Genomic DNA, 21,096 nt, shown 5'->3' on the forward strand with positions numbered 1-21,096 from the left:
CAGAAAGGAGCTTAAGTTTGTTAGAATGCACAGGGAACTCAGTGGGTTGGTGCTGTCAGACTGGATTCTTTTTTTAAAATAAATAAATTTATTTACTTATGCTGCGTGTGGACTTTCTCTAGTTGCAGCGAGCAGGGGCTACTCTTCATTGTGGTGCGCGGGCTTCTCATTGCGGTGGCTTCTCTTGTTGCGGAGCACGGGCTCTAAGCGCACGGGCTTCAGTAGTGGTGGCACGCAGGCTCTAGAGCGCAGGCTAAGTAGTTGTGGTGCACAGGCTTAGTTGCTCCATCGCACGTGGGATCTTCCAAGACCGGGGCTCCAACCCATGTCCCCTGCATTAGCAGGCGGATTCTTAACCACTGCGCCACCAGGGAAGTCTCAGGCTGGATTCCCTTAAGAGTGTGGACTTCCTTACTCTCTGGTAGGATTGAAGGAAGGAAGAAAGGAGGGAAGTAAAGAGGTAGAGAAAGATTTAAGGAACGAAGGAAGGGAAGAAACAGCAAAGAAAGAAAAAGGAAAGAGAAAAAGAAAAGGAAGGAGGGACCAGTGAGCATGGTTTTGGCATCTTCAGGTCACCACCAGGAATATCTCCCAAAGTTTCCAGAGCTGATCATCAAACTTGCTACAAGCAAATGAACAAAAGCAACAAAACGAAGTAACTGTGTGTCCTGCTACATTCCTGCCTGAGTTCCCAAAGGTGAATGCTTCCTGCACCAGGAGAGTGGGCCACATGGGTGGCATTGAGTCAGAGCGATGTGTGCTCTCCGACTTGGCAGGGTTGGCTGCCTGCCTTCAGAAGGGTCCCTAGAATGAGGTGCCTTTCCTGTCGCAGCAGTTAGGAAGCTTCCTAGAAGAGCACCTGCTCGGCACAGGCCAAGGCAGCTGTGCCCACTTCTGCGTTAGGTCCCTTCTGAGCCCAAAACTCGGGAGAAAAGGCCTCGGTTACTGCTAGACTCAGAGCCAATGACAACCCAGCACTGGCTCGGACTGGCCTTCTCAGAGTGATGCCCTACCATCCTAGGCCTAGGGAAGGAACGAAGGTGGCTGAAGGGGTGTGTCACGGTGTCCTCATATTTCCAGGCACTTTCTTTCTCCCTTGAACACACATCCTTAAATGACTGCCTTACTAAGTCTCCCTCAGGAAAGCTGAAGAAAACTCCCTTCCCAGCCACCTGTCTTTCCAAATGCTGCTATTCAAGATAATTAAAGCAGTTAATTGTGTGATGTTTCATTTCATTAGTAGAGTGGGCTCTGCTCGCCCTCTCTCACCAGGCCCAGGCCGCCTAGCGCTTAGAGGGCTTTGGTACCCATTCATCTCTGCCACCTCTCTTGGCTTTGAAGGAAGGATGCATTTGAGCCCAGGAGTTGGGAGTTAGATGAGGATGAGGGAACAAGGTGTAAAATCTTGAATACTTCCTCCTGTTTCCGGAAACTAAAGGGGAAGGAGATGGGACATTTTGGAGTAAAACTGAGGTAATGTGCCTGCTAATAGGCTTTCAGTAAACTGCGGCCTGGGTTAGCTGGGAAGCCCCACTTCTTACCGGTCCTCAAGGCAGGGACAGGGTGGGGTGAGTGAGGCTCCCACCTTGGGCGCCAAACTCAAGAGGGCACCAAAAACTCAGTAACAAAGAAGAATGGTATTTTAATGCAACATTAAGATGTCAAAACTAATGTAAAATATCCACAATGAACAAAAATACCAAAATTTTAAGCAAAGGCAGGACGGCTACCAGTGGTTTTCCTTTTGCCTCAGGCTCTAATATGGTTCTGCATGGTGCTATTGTGGATCCTGGCTATGTTTAAAAACTTTTGATATTTATCATGGATTTTTTTTTTTTGCATTAATTTAAAGTTTTAAAAGTAACTTCTTTGCCTGATTACTGAGTTTTTTTGGTTCCCCCTTAAATTTTGCACCCAAATCAAGTGCCTCACTCCCCTTACCCTAGCCCCTGTCTTGTGTCCTTAACCAAGAACATCTGGGAAAACTTAGGCTCCTGTGCAGTATTACAAGAAAAATTCCCCTAAGACTGGTAAAGCACTTGCAGTGAAGGTTTATGGCTTTCCTTCACTATTCCTTTGTCTTTCCTGCTTTTCCTGGGGGTACAGAGGTAAAGAGTTGGTCCCCAAGTTTTTACTCTGTTCCACTAATATGCCCTCAACTTCAGGGCTAATCAGTTCTCATTGGATGTTAATCAATTTTTACTTTGGTACCCAATCAGAATTTTATAACTATAAGCTACTATCTCTAGCCTAAAATGGGTTATTGAGCTTAATCCAGGCCTTATAAATGCAACACGTGAGTACAAGAGCTCAACTCTCTTGTCTGCCAATGCAGATTTCAGAAGATCAAGCCCTGCATGGGTATCACCCTTTGGACCTTGGGAAGAAGGCCTAAGTCATTACACTGCCAGCTTCCCTGTTCTCTCTCTGCATGTAATGATTTTGTCCCCTCTCTGTTGCTGGTATAATCTTTGCAATACCCCCAGCCTCAACAGAAACTACCGCTCACTAAGGCAACTTACTGTGTTCCCAGTGATGAGGGGGCCAGGATGCTTTCTTTCTTCCACTAGTTTTTCATTGTAAATGTGCTATCTCAGTTGCTATCCCCGGTGAATAGGTTTCTGAGAGCTGGCCTGGGAACCCAACCACCATTTATCTCACGGTTCCTGTGAGAAAGAAGCTTCTAAGGACCAGACATTCACATGAGAAGAGCATTTGGACCACAGCCCACCTGTAAGTCAGGATCTGTAACATAATAAGAGCGAGAACACCAGGTAGGTAGAAAAAGTCTCCTTGGTTCTGAAGTGAGGGTGGCCAATGTGCAAAACTCCTAAACCCTGGGGGAGGGGCATCCTGGCAGGGGTGTCTTTTTTTTTTTTTTCTTGGAGCTATTAGCACTGCAGAGGCATTGTAGAATCCTTGGAGAAGTAAGGATTAAGGAGGTTAACGAAGTCAATTTGATGGCAAGATTCATTTTCCAGCGTCTTCTTTTAAATTCTTTGTTTTCTCTTTGTCAATTAAAATAAGCTTTGAGACTTTATCTCCAGCTTGTTTCCCAAATGGCTACATTACTGAGAACTCAGACCCAAGCACAATGCCTGAGCTGTGGGAGAGAGACCTGGGGAGCTGGGGTCCTTGGCACTGCCAAGCTGTGGGAGTTGATGACCTCCTTTTAGGGTCAAGGTGGGAGGTGCTTCAAAGGATGCTCATGAATGGAAGTGATGGCCTCCTAGTAGGTTACTCTCCTGGCCTTTCCCTGCCATGGGTCCTCCTCAACTTCTAGCCACCTTCCATGTGAGGAAGAGGCTCTGTGTCTCTCACAGCTGCATCTGGCCCTCTGGCCCTAGTCAGTTTACTTTCCCAGGAGGCTCATTAGTTCTGGGACTCAGAAGAGCACAGTGAATCCCTACCCAGCTCCAGGAACCCATCTGAAAAGTCTGGTCACTAACAAACAACAGTTCCTTTACTGAGGGCAATTTTGCTAAACATATTTATTTTCTATCGCTAGAAATCTTCAGCCCTAAATGTGCTGGTATTTCCACCTAAGAAGAAATTTAACTGAATAAATGAGTAGAATGATGAGCAAGAATACAAAAACTACAAGAAAGAAAATGCCCCTACCCGTCATCCCGCAAGACAGTTTGACATCAGACAGCTTAACTCCCCTTAAAGCGGGGGGATTTGCACACACCGTCTCCTCCGAGCCCTCGAGTTTTTGCAGGTTTTCTTTGTACCATGTTATGAAATGGATGTTTGAGCAAGTGCAGTCCAGGGGATTGTGACTTAAATTAATGGTGGTCTGCTGAGACAAGGCGGGGAGGAGATGGGGTGGGATGATGCGAATGTTATTGGCGGCCAGATTGAGGTAGATCCCCTTAAGGGGGCTGAGAGCATCCATGCTGTCACCTGTCAGGCTGTTGTGGCTTAAGTCTAAGTGGCTCATTTTCCCAAGGCCGTGGAATGCTTGCTGGTCTATGGAGAGGAGCTCACAAGAGGATAAAATCAGAATCTCCAAGCTGCTCACTGTCTGGAGTAGGTTGGTCTTTGAGATGCTCCCATCTTGAAAGTGATTCCCTTGTACATTCAGATACCGGAGATCCGGCAGGCCTTCTAGAAGGTGCCGATTGCTGGTATCAAGGAGGCAGCGCGAGAGATTCAGAACCCGCAGGAGATGGAGGTTTTGGAAAGGACTTTGTGAAGCCTTAACGAGCAGGTGGGTAAATGCCAAATCCAGGAGTTCTAGCCGAGGACACTCTTTGAACGCCTGATCCTCGAGACCAAGGGGCTCATTGTAGCTCAGGTTTAAGTATTGCAAGTGGGACAGGTTTTTGAGTTGCACATTGCAACAGTCAGAAGCCTCAATATCACTGTGACTTAAATCAAGTTTGTGAAGATTTTCTAGCTTTTCCAAACACCTGGCACCGAGGTCAAGTTTCTTCATGTTGCCTTTGACATAGAGGTCAGTAAGGGACGGGAAACTGGCAGCACTGATTTGACACAATTGGTCAAAACTATTTGCATTGAGAACTAATTTCTTGAGAGAGTTCATACCCTCAATCCCAGAGGGTAATCCTTTCAAGTGAGTTGCCGTCAGATCCAACTCCTGGAGTCGAGTGAAGCACTGAAATGTAGACGGTGAGAAGCCATCGAAATGATGCTTTTGTAGGTTGATGCTCTCAACAGCCATGTCACAAAGTCCCTCGAATGTGGCTGAAGTGAGGTCTTGGTCATCAGTGTCCTCAAATGTCCCCAGCCAAAGAGACTGAATAGTAGAGTTCTGTAGACCTTTCAGTATAACAGATAAGTTGAGAGACCCTCCAAATTTCAAACTTTGAAAGATTTTTGAATTGAAAGCCCCAGGCTCAATGCCTTTAATGTCATTGCCATTGAAGTTCAGGCTTAGGTTCGTGGCCTGTTCCAGAGCGTTTATGTCTTTACTAGAGATGTAGTGTATAGCATTATTCTGAAAATCCAGGACTTTCAGATTCCGTGTTGGGAAGTTTTCTGGGAGATTAATAGAGGAAATATGGTTGCTTTCAAGATGCAAACTTTCCAAGTTTTCCAGGTTGTGCACTGGGATAAACTCAAGACTGGAAATTCCTGTTTGGGTTAAGAAAAGATGCTTCAGCAACTTGGGCCCGGTAAGTGATGTTTCTGCCATGAATATCAGGGGGTTTCCAGTTAACACAATGGTGTTCAGTTGATGATGGTTTTGAAAAGTATCTTCATGTACCCAGTTAATCTGGCACCTTAAAAAGATAATAGTATTTAATAAGAATTAATTAGGAAAAAGAAAAAAATTCGGTCACAGTGACCTATAGTAACAAAGCCATCTTTTGTGCATAGTAAAAACAGTGTACATTTTTTTTTTTTGCGGTACGCGGGCCTCTCACTGTTGTGGCCTCTCCCCTTGCGGAGCACAGGCTCCGGACGCGCAGGCTCAGCGGCCATGGCTCACGGGCCCAGCCGCTCCGCGGCATGTGGGATCTTTCCGGACCGGGGCACGAACCCGTGTCCCCTGCATCGGCAGGCGGACTCTCAACCACTGCGCCACCAGGGAAGCCCAACAGTGTACATTATTATTCAAAGTGAAACATAATAAACTTTCTTCAGTACCCACAGATGGCCTGTTGAGTTAATAACTAGCCTCAGATCTGAACACTCTGATTTAGAATTTTTTTCCAGATATTTTAGATTGAACTCTCAGAGGTTTGTGTTTGGAACAGTTTAGTGGTTTGATTGTAGGCAAAATCAAACTATTATTTACTATTATAAGTGATATAAAATGTGTCTTATATACTGCATAATATATAACATATGCTATGTAAAGTATGAATCTGTGCCATCCTGAGCAAGTCAAAACTTTCTTCAACCTCAGTTTTTTCTTCTCTAAATTATAGCAACAGTGATTACTTTGTAGAATGGTTGTGATTCAAATGGTGTATATGAAAATGCCCCATAGAAATATGGAACACTAAAGGTTCAGAGAAACCCATCCTGATATTACACCTAAAAATACTGGATTATACACACACACACACACACACACACACACACACACAGAGCTCCCCTGAAGGTCAGTAAGGGAATTACTTAGAAATGGACTGTCAAAGGGAAGCTTGAATCTATAGAACCAAGGGAGTTCTGGAGCTAGTTTTGTCCTATCTGCCAATATTTGCCAATCCCTAGTGGCCTAGAGCCTGGGTGTTAATGAGCCACACGGACCTGTGTCAGGAGACAAATCTGGGGACAGGATAGGAGGTCTTATCAAAACCTGCAAACTACCAAGACCCTCAAAGGATCCTTTCAATGGGTGACCTTAAAAAAGAAAACTCACAGAGGGAGACCTTTAGGATATGCTTTTGTCTTGGCCTTGGCTCTGGGTAGAACAACAACAACAAGAACAACAAGAAAAGTCTCCTCTGAGATCCTTTAACCAGAAGCTTCCACCTATGAGAACTGTAGCCTGAATTTATGCTACCTCTGTGGACTTCCCCAAAGAAACCCAAGTGGAAAATTTAGCTTAAAGCAGTTCCAGGATGGTAGTGACTTCAGGTAACTAGCAGAAGTAAAGAGAAACCTTTTCTGGAGTCATGTACTTACTTAATTTTTTATAAGAAGAACTTTCAAATTTACATAAAAGTAAAGAGAATAGTGTGATGAACTTCCATATATCTTTCACTCAAATGCAACAATTCTCACAATTTTGCCATATATGCTTCTTTGCTTCATCTATACCTACTTCTCTCTCCTAAATTATTTTATGTCAAATCCTAGGTGTCCATACATATTTTAGTATGCACCTCCAAAAAAATAGGCTTATTTTCTATAGCCATGATGCCATTGTCACACATGAAAATGTTAATAATTCATTGGTATTATCTAGTTCCAGGAAAAGTTTTAACAAAGATTTACACAAAGTTCCACGTGATAAATGAGCTTAAAATAAAATTCACTAAACACATAAGGAAAACACATTAGCTTAAGTCAGCCAAAAAAAAACGTTCTACGGAATCAGATTTAAAAAGGTAGCAGATTGCAGAGTTATCAGATATATCTGATAATGTGTATGTATATCATATATATGTATATATATGATATATAGAGAATATATTATATAGCTGATATGTATTGAATATTATCAGAACATATAATAAATATGCTTTTGTCAAACATATGTTTGATATGTTTAAAGGTAACCCAAGCACCAAAAGTATGATGAAGGAAAAAATATTAAAACTGATCTCATATATTTGTAAAATGAAAAATCAGTGAAACTTATTGAAATGGGAGAAATTAATCATTGAAATTATAAGCCAATGGATAGTTTATACAGGAGATTAAACACAGCTGAAGAGGATATTAATGGACTAGGAGTAAATATGAGAAAATTACCTAGAATGTAGTCCCAAAAACGAAGAGTTGGAAAACAAGCAAGAGAGATTAAGATATATAAAGGACAGATAAGAGGATGCAATATACGTCTCATCAGAGATCCAAAGGAAATACAGGAGTGAATGGGGGCAAACCAGAGTTCAAACTGATAGTGGCTAGAATATTTTAGAATTGATGAAAGATGCCAATCTCACATTCAAGGAGCCTGACAATCTACACGGTGCATCACTGTGCTATTACAGAATTCCAAAGACATAGAGAAGCTATTGGAAATGTCCAGAGAAGAAAAGACACATTGCCAACATGCGAACAACGACTAGACAGATAGATGACCTCCCAACAGCAACAGTGGGAGACTGGAATGATAGCCTCAAAGGGCCGAGAAAAAAACAACTGTCCACCTAGAATCATATGCCAGAAAATGCTATCTTTCAAGAATCAGAGTGAAATAAAGATATCTTCAGAAAAACAAAAACTGAGAGAGTTGACTGCTAACAGACACTAAAGAAATGTCTAAGGAGGTGCTTTAGGAGAAAGGAAAATGATTCCAGAGAGGAAGGTCTGAAAAGCAAGACAGAAGAATGAGAAAAGGGGATAGAAAGCAAGTTGGTAAAGTGAAGAAAACCACGACTGTGTTAAGTAATTAAAACAGTGCCTCATTTGTAGCCAGATAACAGTTGGGGAGGGGAGCCGAGGAGGAGGATTTTAGAAAGTATGAGGTCCTATTTTTATCACTTTTTCAAAATAGCAGTAGAGGAAACTAAAAGTCCTTCAGCTACAAAAGCTATCCTGGCCCAACACTTCTTAAAAATGTGGTCAATCTCATCTGAAAATGAGAAATGATAAAGGAGAGGGAAAGTAAATTTCTTTGTGGCAAAACTGGGTAGGTAACAGAAAGATCTGAAAGGGCAAGGCTTTCTCTCAATTGTATCTAACGGAGTCTTGGCTGGGAGGTAGCCTAGGGTTATTTGGGGGACTCTGGACTGGGAGTCAGGAGAGCAGAGCCCCAGTTTCCTTCCCTTGTGACCTTAATCAAGCTCATAAAATCTCCTTGAACCTCTGTTTTCCCATCTAACACGAGTGGGATGGCAGTATGTACCATAGCTACCTCCCAGTGGTGGTTATGCAGATGTGAACGTACAGTTCTACATATGTGAATACTCTCCGGCTCTGTAGAAGCTTAAGTTGAAGGACCAAAGTCGAAGAAATTGAGCTGCTGCAAGGGGTGCAGACCTCATCCACATACGGAGCCCTTCCCCCCATTACACACACACACATACACACACACACACACACACACACACACACACACACACACCAGCTGCATTTCCCTTTCACTCTCTTCCCTTATTTTCTTATGATACTTCTGCCTGCTGGTTCACAAGCACTGGTTCAGCATTTAGAATCCTAATTCTGCCTCTGAAACCAAATAATGGAACTCTTTTTCACCAAGTTTCAGGAAAAAAATTAGTAGATGGCATGTATTTCTCCTCTAATTCTTTTTCTTAAAATGTCACACCCATTAATAGTCAACTATGCTAAAATATAGTATGATGTGGCATCTGATTTAGTAGAAGATTTATTTTCAGTTTTGTTATTGATATTCCTTAGAACTTCATAAGCAGCACTGCTGACACAATCTAGTTTGAGAACAAGCCACTTTCCTCTCCACTGATTGGTGCTTATTTAAATTATATTTTACCTGTATAAAAATATTTCGTGGGATGGGGGCTTCCCTGGTGGCGCAGTTGTTGAGAGTCCGCCTGCCGATGCGGGGGACGCGGGTTCGTGCCCCGGCCCGGGAAGATCCCACATGCGGCGGAGCGGCTGGGCCCTGAACCATGGCCGCTGGGCCTGCGTGTCCGGAGCCTGTGCTCCGCAACGGGAGAGGCCACAACAATGAGAGGCCCACGTACTGCCAGAAAAAAAAAAAAAAAAAAAAAATTTCGTGGGAAAGGGTAAACATGCAGAATAAGCATGTTGTCCCTGTGCCTCAAAAGAAGGACATGGAAATAATTTGAATGCACGTTGTGTTTTGACCTAAGTAAAACATCAGGCACACGCAAAGAACTCAGATACATACCTGGTCAAATCCAAAAAGATAAGATTTATGAGCCTGCTGAAGGTTATATGTTGAATTGTAGGCAAGAAGTTAAAGCCGAATTCCAAAAATTCTGTTGTATTTGGTAGAGTGTCAGGAATTTCTCTGAGACCTAAATTTTCACAGTTATATGTCTTGTTGGCTTCTTTCTGATGAGAGAAACAATATAAATTAATATCAGACAGTATATGGTATATGGTTGACTATCTAGCAAAATTACATGTTTAATCCTTTAAGCAGCAGTCTTACTTCTAGGAATCTTCACCAAATATAATACTTGGAAAAACACAAAATGACTTATGCATAACATTATTCATTTTAGTATTTTTTACAATAGCTAAACATTGGCAATAATCAGATTATCCATCCATATAGGACCACTTGAACAAAATATGGTATATTCACTGAATGGAACCCTGTGTAGCTGAAAAAAGGATAAGCACGATCTCCATAAACTGATAATGGAGTGATATACAGGTTTATTTTAAGGTGAAAAAAGCAAGGTGCAGAACGTCTATTAGTATGTATTGTATATGGTATATGGTATGCAGTATGCTACCTTTTGTGTAAGGAAGGTATGTGTGTATTTTCTTACATTTACAAGAAGAAACCATGGGGAAAAACCACAAACCGGTTATATTCAAGGGGAAGGAAGGAACCAGATGGAGGAGCGGGGATGAAAACAAGCCTTCTCTGAACGCAATTTTATAGTTTTGATTTTGGATGCTTGGAAATGTTTTCTTTCACTTTGAAACAAACAAGTCAACTCTAGATTAGCTTCGACAAAAGAATACGATCAGATATGACATACTTTGTGATGTGACGCAGTATGCAGTACACAGCACCACCTATGAAGTATTGCCAAAAAAAGTTTAACCTTAAATCCAATCAAGACTTGAGGCCTAACTTTCAGTCTATAAGCGATTTGGGGGATTTCAGGTAAACAGCACCACAAGGTAGCAGTCAGCCAAAGGCAGAAGGTGGAACATTCCATAGCATGACTGACTTCGTTTATCAAAATGTGAATGATGTTTGGAGGAAGTGGAGAGCAAGGGGGTGAGATGAGAGAGGAGGCTGCTCTCATAAAAAGGGACAGATACAAAAGCTACTTCAGAGACATAACCAACAGATAATAGAATAGCCCTTCTTTTCTAAATTTTTTACTGAAGTATAGTTGACTTACAATGTCATGTTAGTTTCTGGTGTACATCAAAGTGATTCAGTTATACGTGTATGTATGTGTGTATATATATTTTATATATATATTCTTTTTCATGTTCTTTTCCATTATGGTTTATCACAGGGTATTGAATGTAGTTCCCTGTGCTATACAGTAGGACCTTGTTGTTTGTCTGTTTTATATATAAAAGTTTGCATCTGCTAATCTCAAACTCCCACTCTAATCCTCCCTCACCACCCCTCCCTTGGCAACCACAAGTCTGTGAGTCTGTTTCTGTTTTGTAAATAAGTTCATTTGTGTTGTAGTCTAGATTCCACGTATAAGTGAAATCAATGGTATTCGTCTTCCTCTTTATGACCTACTTAGTATGATAATCTCTAGGGTCCATCCATGTTGCTGCAAATGGAATTCTTTCATTCTTTTTAATGGCTGAGTAGTATTCCACAGTATATATATGTACTACATCTTCTTTATCCACTGATCTGTTGATGGACATTTATGTTGCTTCCATGTCTTGGCTATTGGAAATAGTGCTGCAATGAATATTGGAGTGCAGGTGTCTTTTCGAATTATAGTTTTGTCTGTATATATGCCTAGGAGTGGGATTTCTGGATCATATGACATAGAGTAGCCCTTCTTTAGATGCTGATTCAAATAAAGCATTTGGGAAAAGACATTTTATCAGGGAACTTTGAATGAGCCCAGGATATTAGAGAATACTAAGAAACTGTGAATTTTGTTAATGATAATGACCTTGCCATTATGTAGGAGAAATGTTCTTATTTTGAGTTGCATTTTGAAGGATTTAGAGGCAAAATGACATGGTGCTTGGCATTTGCTTTAAAATACTTTGGCGAGAAAGGAAGGAGTGAATAGCGGAAATTAGTAGGCAAAACGTTGATGGTTGTTGAATGTGGAGTGATGCACTCAAGGTTCCCTGTAACTAAGTGCTTTTGTACATATTTAGAAATTTTCTTAATACAATCTTTTTAAAAAAGAACTAGCAGCATGGCACAGATCTTAGATCATAGGTCTTGTAATCTTGAAGAATGACTGAGTTTTAAATCTGTGGAACTGTAGGCTGCTGATACCAGACCTAACATTTGGGCACAGCCCTGCACATAAATTCAGAGGACTTCCTCATTCTGTGTCCCCGGGAGAGTCAAGTGTTCTGATGTCTGTTGTTTACTGCTTGCTGGAAGTGCAAACTCAAGTTATAGATCTTGGACTAACTAGGTAAAAATGGGAAGGGGTTAGTTAGAAGCTTATAGAATTGTGGGCTCATAATTTATCTGGATGATGCCTTAGGACAAAGGATAGTGGGGCAGGTATGAAGGTCTGTTGGGGTATATTTTGCATGGGGAGGCTCCAGGGAAAGAAAGAAATGATCTCCAAGAAAAGTACACTTGGGGATACAAAGAAGAAAGACATCCCAGAACCATAGGCCATCTCTCAGCTCATCTCAGGCTCCACGTGATTTCATGCAACCTTTGAGGCCCTGCTTTCTTTGTGTCACACAGTGGTCTCACTCGACGCCCCACTGAGACTGCCCTGGACTGGGAAAGACCTGCCCCATGAAAGTCTAAATCAGCAGCTGTCCTCATCCTGAGTTGCAAACAGGTCTGCTTAGCTAGAAACAGAAGATAGCACACATCCGCCTTTGCTCTGAAGTGTGACATTTTAGGGGTGTTGCCAATTTAACTTTTTCCTTTATTCACTCCAACTTCTGCTTAGTTGGGCACTTATTTGTAGGTACAGTGAGCGTGCTCATTTACAGGAAATCACTGGTTTTCTTCTATATTGTGACAATATTAAGAAAGTCGCTGATGAAATTGCCATATTTATATTTTCTTGTAATCCACAATTGTTTCATAGACCCAAAGCCCTTCAGGCACTGCCACAAATCTACATAATGCCCTTGAAATGCACACTTTGCATTTAAAACGTATTTGATTGACTGGTGGGGGAAAACACATGCTGCTAGACCCCTCTTTGGTCCCCCTGAACATGGAAGACCTATAGAGAAGATGTATGTGCAGCTGCTAAGGTCTGCATTAGCTTTGAGGAGACATTTTTCTTTTCTGGTCTCCACTGGCATAGCTGATGTCATATATACGTGGAGAAAGGGGGCCTTTTCTCAGCTCATCTCACTCTATTCTGGCCCTTTAGCAAAAGGCTCGACGTTGGCAATTCCCTCCTTTTCCAGAATATAATGTGCCCGTGACAACTAAATTGTATGCTTTGCTAAACACTTCACTGCTTTAAGGTGATTTCCAAAGTTGGAATGGAGCGCTAGCTCTCCTGAACCAGTGGCCTGAGGGAGTGCCTAGCAAATGGAAAGGAATAGCTCAGTTTCAACCCAGTGAAAACCCAAGAACCAGTGCATAACACTTCCCAGGAGTACTGAGAAGTCCACCACCACGAGCCTGGGTCGTAACACTCAATAATCTCTAGTTACATAAACTGCAATGAACTATCTGCCCTCGATTCCTAAAGAAAGACGCAAATGACAAGAACTGCAGCTCATAAGAAAATTTGAAAACCAAACACATTTCAGAGACTGTTCTGGGCTCTTCTGCCACGGCTTTCACAGCCACACTCCCGTACAACCACTGCATCTCATTTCCATGTCTCTTTTGTCTCCTCTAATCTAAAATGATTCTTCAGCCTTTCCTGGTCTCTCCTGGCGTTGATTAATTTTTTTAAGAATCCAGGCTCATAGTTTGCAGAATGTTACTCCTTTGGGGTTTGTATGTGTCCTTATGATTTGATTCAGGTTATACATTTTTCATAGAACTACATCAGTGAGATTGTATCTTATTCACTGTCAGTTTTCACAGCAAAACTTTCTAGGGGTGAGTTCTGATAGCATAGCACAGGATTCCCAGGCAGCAGAATGATAATACAACGGAGCAGGAAAGGACAGGGTGTAAAAGAAGATTGCTGGGTCCTGACTGTGTAGCCACTGCCATTTTGCCCAGAGCTGGGCCAGCTGTGAGGACCGCAGGTTCAGTTGCTTTTCTAGGCAGACACCCACCACCGCTTTTGCAGCTCCTGTGGTTTCTCTGAGCCCCACATGACCACGTCTTACAGACCCAGACTTCATCGCTCGACCTCAGTCTAGGGTTAGTTTCCAGAGTCACTTTCGCATTCTCCTGCTTTGGCCATTCCATCGCAGACAGGACCCTTCTGGATGTGAACTTAGGCAGCCAGCAGGGCTGAGACAAAGCCGGCTGGTTTCAGGACAACTGCCCCATGCCCATCCCTAATCCATATCATGGGCATTTGCACTGGGACCTGTGCCGGTCACTTCATCTCCAGCTCTGCCTCCAGAGCTGTGCCTTTACACAGAGCAGGACTCCCAAGTGCTACATCTGTGTCTGCAATCCCTTTTCCCTCCAGGTATTCATCTGCATTTTTTCAGTCAGGATCTTATTTTGCTTCTTTCTGCTGCATCTCTAACCCCCTGCCATTCCACAATATTTTCTCTCCTCACGAGTGCTGAGATCATTTTCTGATTTCAAGTTCTCTGAGTTTCACACAAGTGCTGATCCCACTTGTTGGGATGTCTCCTCTACACTTGGTACCCACAGCAGCCAGCTCCGCCAGGCACGAGGAGTCTGGGACACTGAACCCCAGCCCTCCCTCGGTGATCACTCCTCTATCCAGAGATAGCAATCTGACTGAGCCAAATCACAGAGTAATAATTACTCTCCGAAAATAAAACAAAACACTCCCAAGAGGTCACAGCCCTAAAACTTTGTTGTCAGTCTAACTCCTCCAGGCAAAGGGCACTCCAATTATAAGTGTTCTTTTTCTGTGTGTCTTGAGGCAGACTGCCCAGGTTCAAATCCCAGCTCTCAGATACCAAGCTGTGTTCTCTGAGCCTCCTTTTATGCCCAGCTGTAGATGGAGGATAATAACCCCTGTTGACAGACCAACTCTGAAGATTAATGAGGTAATATACGGCACTCTCACAAGAGAAGTTAGCATTTCCCTGTATCATCAAAACATCATTGTTATCGTCTGGAGCTATTGGGAAGCCCTTGTATCCATGAACTTGGAGTTCTCTTAAAACAGAGCTCTACTTAAACACTCTCCCCATACCTAGACCCAAAAGACGGTCTCCTACTGTGGTTTTAAGGGGACAGAATAGTCAAGATGAGCCCATCTGAAATGAGCAGGCATGCCTACACTCCCATGCAATTATTCAAGAGCACATCTAAAATGTTACCTGAGTCCAAATCACAGAACACTGAATTCCAGCTACTCTTTGCACATTGGTCAGCCTCCAAAAACCTGGCCATAGATCTAATTTTGTTACTTATGATATACACACACACCTACACGAATACACACACAGAGCATTTAATCATGGAAGGTTCTATGTGGAGTATTTATGAGTGTTCGTTATAATATTTTTAGAATATTTTAGAATTTGTCAAGGTTTGACACTTTTTTCAAACAAAAAGTTTTATTAAAAAATTCATCCTGACTCCTACCTCACATCATAGGCAAAAAGCAATTCCAGATAGGCTGTAAATTTACATGTGAAACTTAGAAATAAATACCAAATGATAAAACTTCCAGAAGAAAACATAGGATAATATCTTCATGGCCTTGCGTTGGCAAACTTTTCTTTTTTTAAAAAAGTTATCTATCTATCTATCTATCATCTATCTATCTATCTATTTATTTAGGCTGCGCTGGGTCTCCACTGCTGTGTGTGGGCCTCTCACTGCTGTGGCCTCTCCCGTTGCGGAGCACGGGCTCCAGGCGGGCGGGCCCCATCAGTTGCAGCGTATGGGCTCAGTAGTTGTGGCTCGTGGGCTCTAGAGTGCAGGCTCAGTAGCTGTGGCACGAGGGCCCAGCCACTCCGCGGCATGTGGGACCCTCCCGGACCAGGGATCGAACCCGCGTCCCCTGCATTGGCAGGCGGACCCCCCAACCACTGTACCACCAGGGAAGTCCCAGCAAAAATTTCTTAAACAGAACAGATATGCACTGAAAATAAATAAAGGAACAATGATAAATCAAGCAATATTAAAATTAAACGTTTCTGTTCATCAAAAATGTCAAGAGAGTAAAAAGGCAAGCCACAGAGTGGGAGAATATATTTGTAATGTGATAAAGAACCTGTATCCAGAATACATTAAGAACCACTACAAAAACAAAAAACAAAATATAGACAACGTAAGAGAAAATGGGCCAAAGACTTGAAATCGGCACGTACACACACACACGCACACACACACACACACACACACACACACACAAGGATACATAAATATACTCAATTTAATTATTTATCAGGAAAATAAAAAATCCTAGTGAAATACCCCTATCCATCAGAAGAGCTAATGTTCTTAAACAAACAATAGCAAATGTTAGTGAGGCTGTAGGGCAATCAGAACTCATATCCATTGCTGGTGAGAATAAATGGGTACCAACACATTGAAAAACTGTTTGACAGTATTTACTGAAGTTAAACATATGTGTACCCTATGACCAAATACATCTACTCCCTGTTATACACCTAATAAATATTTGTTTACTAAAGACCTAGGTGAGAATATCCAAAGCAACAACATTCATATTAGGCAAAACATCGAAAACAATGCAAATGCCCACTAACAGTAGAATGTATAAATAAATAGTTTCACTAATAAAACAGAATACCATTCATTGATTAATGGAGCACATGATGGCTGCACACAACATCATATATAAATATCACGTGTTTGATATTGAGTTGAAGCAGCCAGACACAGGAGAGTACACACTGTATGGTCTCATGTACACAAATTCAAAAAGAGGCAGAGTCAATTTTTGGTGATATAAGTGAGAGTACTGGATGGTCTTGGGGGCTAGTGACTGGGAGGAGACATGAGAGGCCTTCTGAGGTGCTGAGAAAGTTCTGTTTCTTGATCTGTGTGCTGCTCACATGGATGTGTTCACTTGGTGAGAACTCATTGAGCTCTACACTTAGGATTGGTGAGCTTTTCTGTATGTATATTTTACTTCAATAAAAAATTTACTGAACTCAAAACCAAACCAAACCCTTGTTTTCAGGATAGGGCCTGATAAATTGATGGTGGTCACATGAACATATATACAGTATATATTAATTTTGCTGCAACTGAAGAGGAAGAATGAATGAGGAAAGGAAAACAAGAGGAAGGAGTGGGCAAGCTGGAGTGAATTTCACCAGAAAAAGGGCCAAACCATTAAATCAAAAGCTTCCTCTCCTACCACTTCTACTTTATCTCACTTTTCTGAAGCCTAGACGGTCCTTACCTTCAGGAACAAGTCGTATCTCCCAGTTCCCTCCCCAGTATTGACATAGAAGTGAGGGCTCTATAAGTAGCCTTAGAATCCTGCTATCATGAACTCAAACATGATAGAAGAGGTAAAGGAAAATATAGACCCAGTATTAATTGAATAGGTCTCAAGGCATTTAAAATCAGAGTCCTTTCAGAGAGAGGGCTGCAGGGAGGATGTGATATTGGAAGGTTTCAGTCTCACCTGACTTCTCCAAAAAGGAAATCTCTCACTGTAGCATAGGCCAGGCCTGGAGGTCCTGGGTTGCTCAGTATCACTCCTGCCACCTGAATGGCATGGAAGTCCTCTGAATAGGCAGCAAAAGGACTAGCTCTTCCTGCCTCTTTCTCCTTCCCTCTGCTAAAGCAGGTACCATTTGCAAAAAGCAACTTGTGACTCTAGGGCCTGGTGTCTTCAATAGGAATCTAGACTGGTCCAATATTTTCAGGGATTTCCAAAATCTCCCAGCAGTGAGGGCCCTTGTGGGCTTTGGAAAGGCTGCACAGACTTTGCTACAATGTGGGGATTTAAAAAGTGAACCTGTAGACTTAAGAGCAGGATGTTTAACATGGACTGCTTCCCAGTGAGTTGGAATTTAATGGTAATATTATCCCATCTGAGGATGTTGCTAGAAGGTGGATGACATACCCTACCTGATTACTGAGGAGATGGTGTCTCCACTCCTACCCTCTTACATGTTACCTACAGGCCTCTGTGCACTTGGTTTTTCAACCTGAATGATGAGGATACAGCCTTCTGGAGCTGATAAAAGCCTTTTACTTGCCCCCTTCTGTTGTGGGCTGAATTGTGAATTGTGTCTCCCACAAATTCATATGCTGAAGTCTTAACGTCGGTACCTCAGAATGAGACTTTATTTGGAGATAGAGTCTTCAAAGAGGTAACTAAGTTAAAGTGAGGTCATTAGCGTAGGCCCTAATCCAATATGACTGGTGTCTTTATAAGAACAATAAATTTGGACACAGATGCATACAAAGGGGAAATGATGTGAAGACATAGGGAGAAGAAAGCCATCAACTAAGCAAGGAGAGAGGCCTCAGAAGAAGCCAACCTTGCCAACACCTTGATCTTGGACTTCCAGACTCCAGAATTGTACAAAAGTAAGTTTCTGTTGTTGGAGTCACCTGGTCTGTGGTACTTTGTTATAGCAGACTGAGATATTTCTCCTGGGCATTGTACCTCCTTTTGATCTGAGCGTGCACCCTGATTCCATCCCAATACCAGACTAACAAGGTTCTGTTGCTTTCTGCTTCTAGGCCTTATTACAGTCCTAGCTTTGATTTTTGCTCTTGTCTGGTGGGTCCTTGCCCTGCTCTCCTTATTCTCCTAACCCTGGCTCCTATGCACTGCCTTTCTCCATCCTGCTACTCCTGCCTCTTTTTCATCATTCAGCCCAACCTAGGAAAGCAGCCCACTCAGCCACCAAGACTGATGGTCCTTCCTGTTTATAGCACTTGTCCGACAGGCCACATGGTGCTGGATACCTGCTGGGATCAGAAGTAATGGGAGAAGGATAGCAAGAGAATGAGCCCTTCTCCTTTCTCTCTCTCACCACCCTCCCCAAGAACTTCCCACAGGTTGATAAATACTGTTATGGTTCAAAACAGAAGGTGCAACTTGGCTCTATGCTCAGATGTTTCTCCTGAGGGTTAGAGAAACAGATGGAGGGCTGTCCAACTCGAGGAGAAAGCCAGACTCGTTCAGAGTGATCTTTATATGCTCTAAAACCTGGCACAGGTGGTCTTTACTAGTCTCCATCCTGAATGCCAGGAAACTGAAGGACTCTTTGGGGAAGTGGCCACGTGCTGGGAGGTTGGACAAATGCTCTCCATGCTAGGGAGCAGGTTTGGAGGTCTGCTCTTTGCACTGGGACCCTGTTGACATCTTATGTCCCAACTGGGATTATTTGGGGGAAATTGTTTGCAGAGGAAAACAACTCTCACTTCTTCCTACTATGAACCTGTGAGATCATCTTCCCGGCTGAGCTCTTTGGTTCCTTTTTCACTGTAAGGAAAAACTCCTACACACCCCGTTGCCCTTTTAAGGCTCAGATAGGACTGCATGCTGAAGCTCAGCATTTCCAGGTGGTTTAATCTGGACAAAGACAGATAGTTTGGACTCACCTCAGTGCACACTGGATTCGAGGAGGTGATGACTTTACAGCTGGCGGAAATCAGCACCGCCAACAGGAAGCAGCCGACACGGGGAGCCATCACAGGACCGAGGCAACCCAGCTTGGTAGGGTTAGCTAATGCCTGGAGCTGAGAAATCGAATCAAGCTATGATGGCCTCGCTAATCTGGCAGCCAGAGAGTGCGCAGAAGGGTAATCTGAGAACAAGAAATGCTGTAGGCTGCTCAGCATTTAGTGGCTTTTTGCTGCAAAAAAGGGGAAGTCCCTTCTGCATCGTACCCATTCTTGCCAAAAATAGAGAAGCACCCAGCCTCAGAATGGCCCAGGGCATTTCCTGGCCAACATGAATCAGTTGTGCAGTTCCTTTTCACTGGTCACATGGACTCTCAGGGTGATGGTTCCTAGTGACTCTAGGCAAGCTTCAGCGGATTGGCCAGCTCCAACAGCTTCTGGTCCCTTTCCATCGAAGAGGCTGTGGGAGCAGGAATCTGTCCTCACGGAGGAGGCCACTTTGTTAGCTGGCCTAGGTGAGTGACCAGGAGAGGTGCTAGGGCACACTGGGAGGGCAGAGCACTCTGGGGGGTGGCATGGGGCACATGTGCTGGAGCTGGGAACTAGGGCAAGACGGAGCAGGGTCACCCCAGAAAGGGAGTGGAGCTGCTGCCTTGGCCACCTTCACAGTACCCACTTCTGGTCTTGGTACAGGAGGAGGACAAATCCATCCCTTGACCCCGTGATTCAGGCCTGCTAAAGCGGCTGGAGTGGAAATCCCTCTTGTTCCCTCCCAAGGTGACCCAGGGAAGTAGAAGCCACTGCCATATACAGGGCAGTCTGACTAAGAGAGAGAAGAGTCAAGGGTGCCAGCCTTGGCTCTATTTTTTCCCAGAAATACCTTCGAAACAGGTTTGCAACTACCCTCATAATGATGCAAGATATGGTAGTGACTAAAGAAAGTTAAAGTTCATGTATTCCTCACTGGGCTGAATTTGGCTGCCTCAGACATTGTCTGTTCTCCAGTCCTTTGACATATACGAGATATTTGGTATTACTGTCCTCCCATTCCATTTCTAAGAGCCAGTTCTTAGCATCAGACTTCACAATACCTTGAGAGAATACTACTACTATCACTACTGTGTTACAACTACTAATATGGTAATTATAGTAGCTACCATTTATTGAGCACATATTATGTGTCTAAGTAGGTTTTCTTTTGTTTTATAGATATCTCCTTATCATATACTCTATCAAAGAGGTGCTATTATTTCCCCCATTTTATAGATGTAGAAACTGATGCTTAGAGGAATCAATGACCTCTCCAAGACCACACAAATAGAAGGTGGTAGATTAGGGCTTCAGATCCAGACAGTCTCACTGCAGAGACTGTGCTATTCCTCCCGATAGTTTAAGAAAGAATTTTGCCTCCTGAAAAAGCTGAAGCATATGGTGTGAAGAAAGTTCTTCATCTGGAAATTTCAGAGCAGATGCGAAAAAGCAGGGGGGTGGTTAGAGAAACTATGTAGTTGGCACTGTGCTAGGGCTACTACAAATAATTAGACTTTTCTGGTCACCCTTAAAATGCCATCCTCATCAACAAAACACCTTCAAAGATGCTTTTGGTGAAAAGCCATCCAAGCAAACCCAGACTGATGACAACCACTTGCTTTGAAGAAGACACACATCACAGTGTCATGGAAGAGTTCTTGGACTGAAAAGAGATCTACTTTGAAGCCTCAGACCCATCATTTACCAACAGAGCAAACCTGGGCAAGTCATTTGACTTTTCTGAGTCTATTTCCCATCTGAATAATAAAACAAGAATTCCAGTTCCTGTTTTGCCAACATCACAGGGTAATTATGAGGATCCAATGGGATCATTCATGTGAAAATACTTTCTTAACCTCAAAGTCCTACATAAATGTGAAGAATATGAGGCAAAGACGCCTCTGAGT

General features: G+C 42.9%; 1 protein-coding gene and 2 long non-coding RNA genes across 3 annotated transcripts; 2 read left to right on the plus strand and 1 right to left on the minus strand.

The window, feature by feature from the left end:
• The first annotated feature begins 626 nt into the window (after positions 1-626).
• Positions 627-3,702, plus strand: LOC136794010 (uncharacterized). The gene is made up of 3 exons (XR_010840156.1): positions 627-697; positions 2,618-2,774; positions 3,509-3,702. It is a non-coding gene; the product is annotated as an uncharacterized lncRNA (long non-coding RNA).
• CD180 (CD180 molecule) lies at positions 2,885-19,362 on the minus strand. The gene is made up of 3 exons (XM_059062280.2): positions 19,139-19,362; positions 9,479-9,645; positions 2,885-5,249 (listed from the first exon to the last, which is right to left on the minus strand). Exons 1-3 carry the CDS (start codon positions 19,226-19,228, stop codon positions 3,521-3,523), a joined length of 1,986 nt encoding a protein of 661 aa, XP_058918263.1. The 5' UTR covers positions 19,229-19,362; the 3' UTR covers positions 2,885-3,520.
• Positions 3,948-18,089, plus strand: LOC131755622 (uncharacterized). The gene is made up of 3 exons (XR_009335518.2): positions 3,948-4,213; positions 5,066-5,141; positions 17,981-18,089. It is a non-coding gene; the product is annotated as an uncharacterized lncRNA (long non-coding RNA).
• Positions 19,363-21,096: the final 1,734 nt, after the last annotated feature.

Source organism: Kogia breviceps, chromosome 4, assembly GCF_026419965.1.
Source record: "Kogia breviceps isolate mKogBre1 chromosome 4, mKogBre1 haplotype 1, whole genome shotgun sequence".
Classification (NCBI taxonomy): Eukaryota; Metazoa; Chordata; class Mammalia; order Artiodactyla; family Physeteridae; genus Kogia; species Kogia breviceps.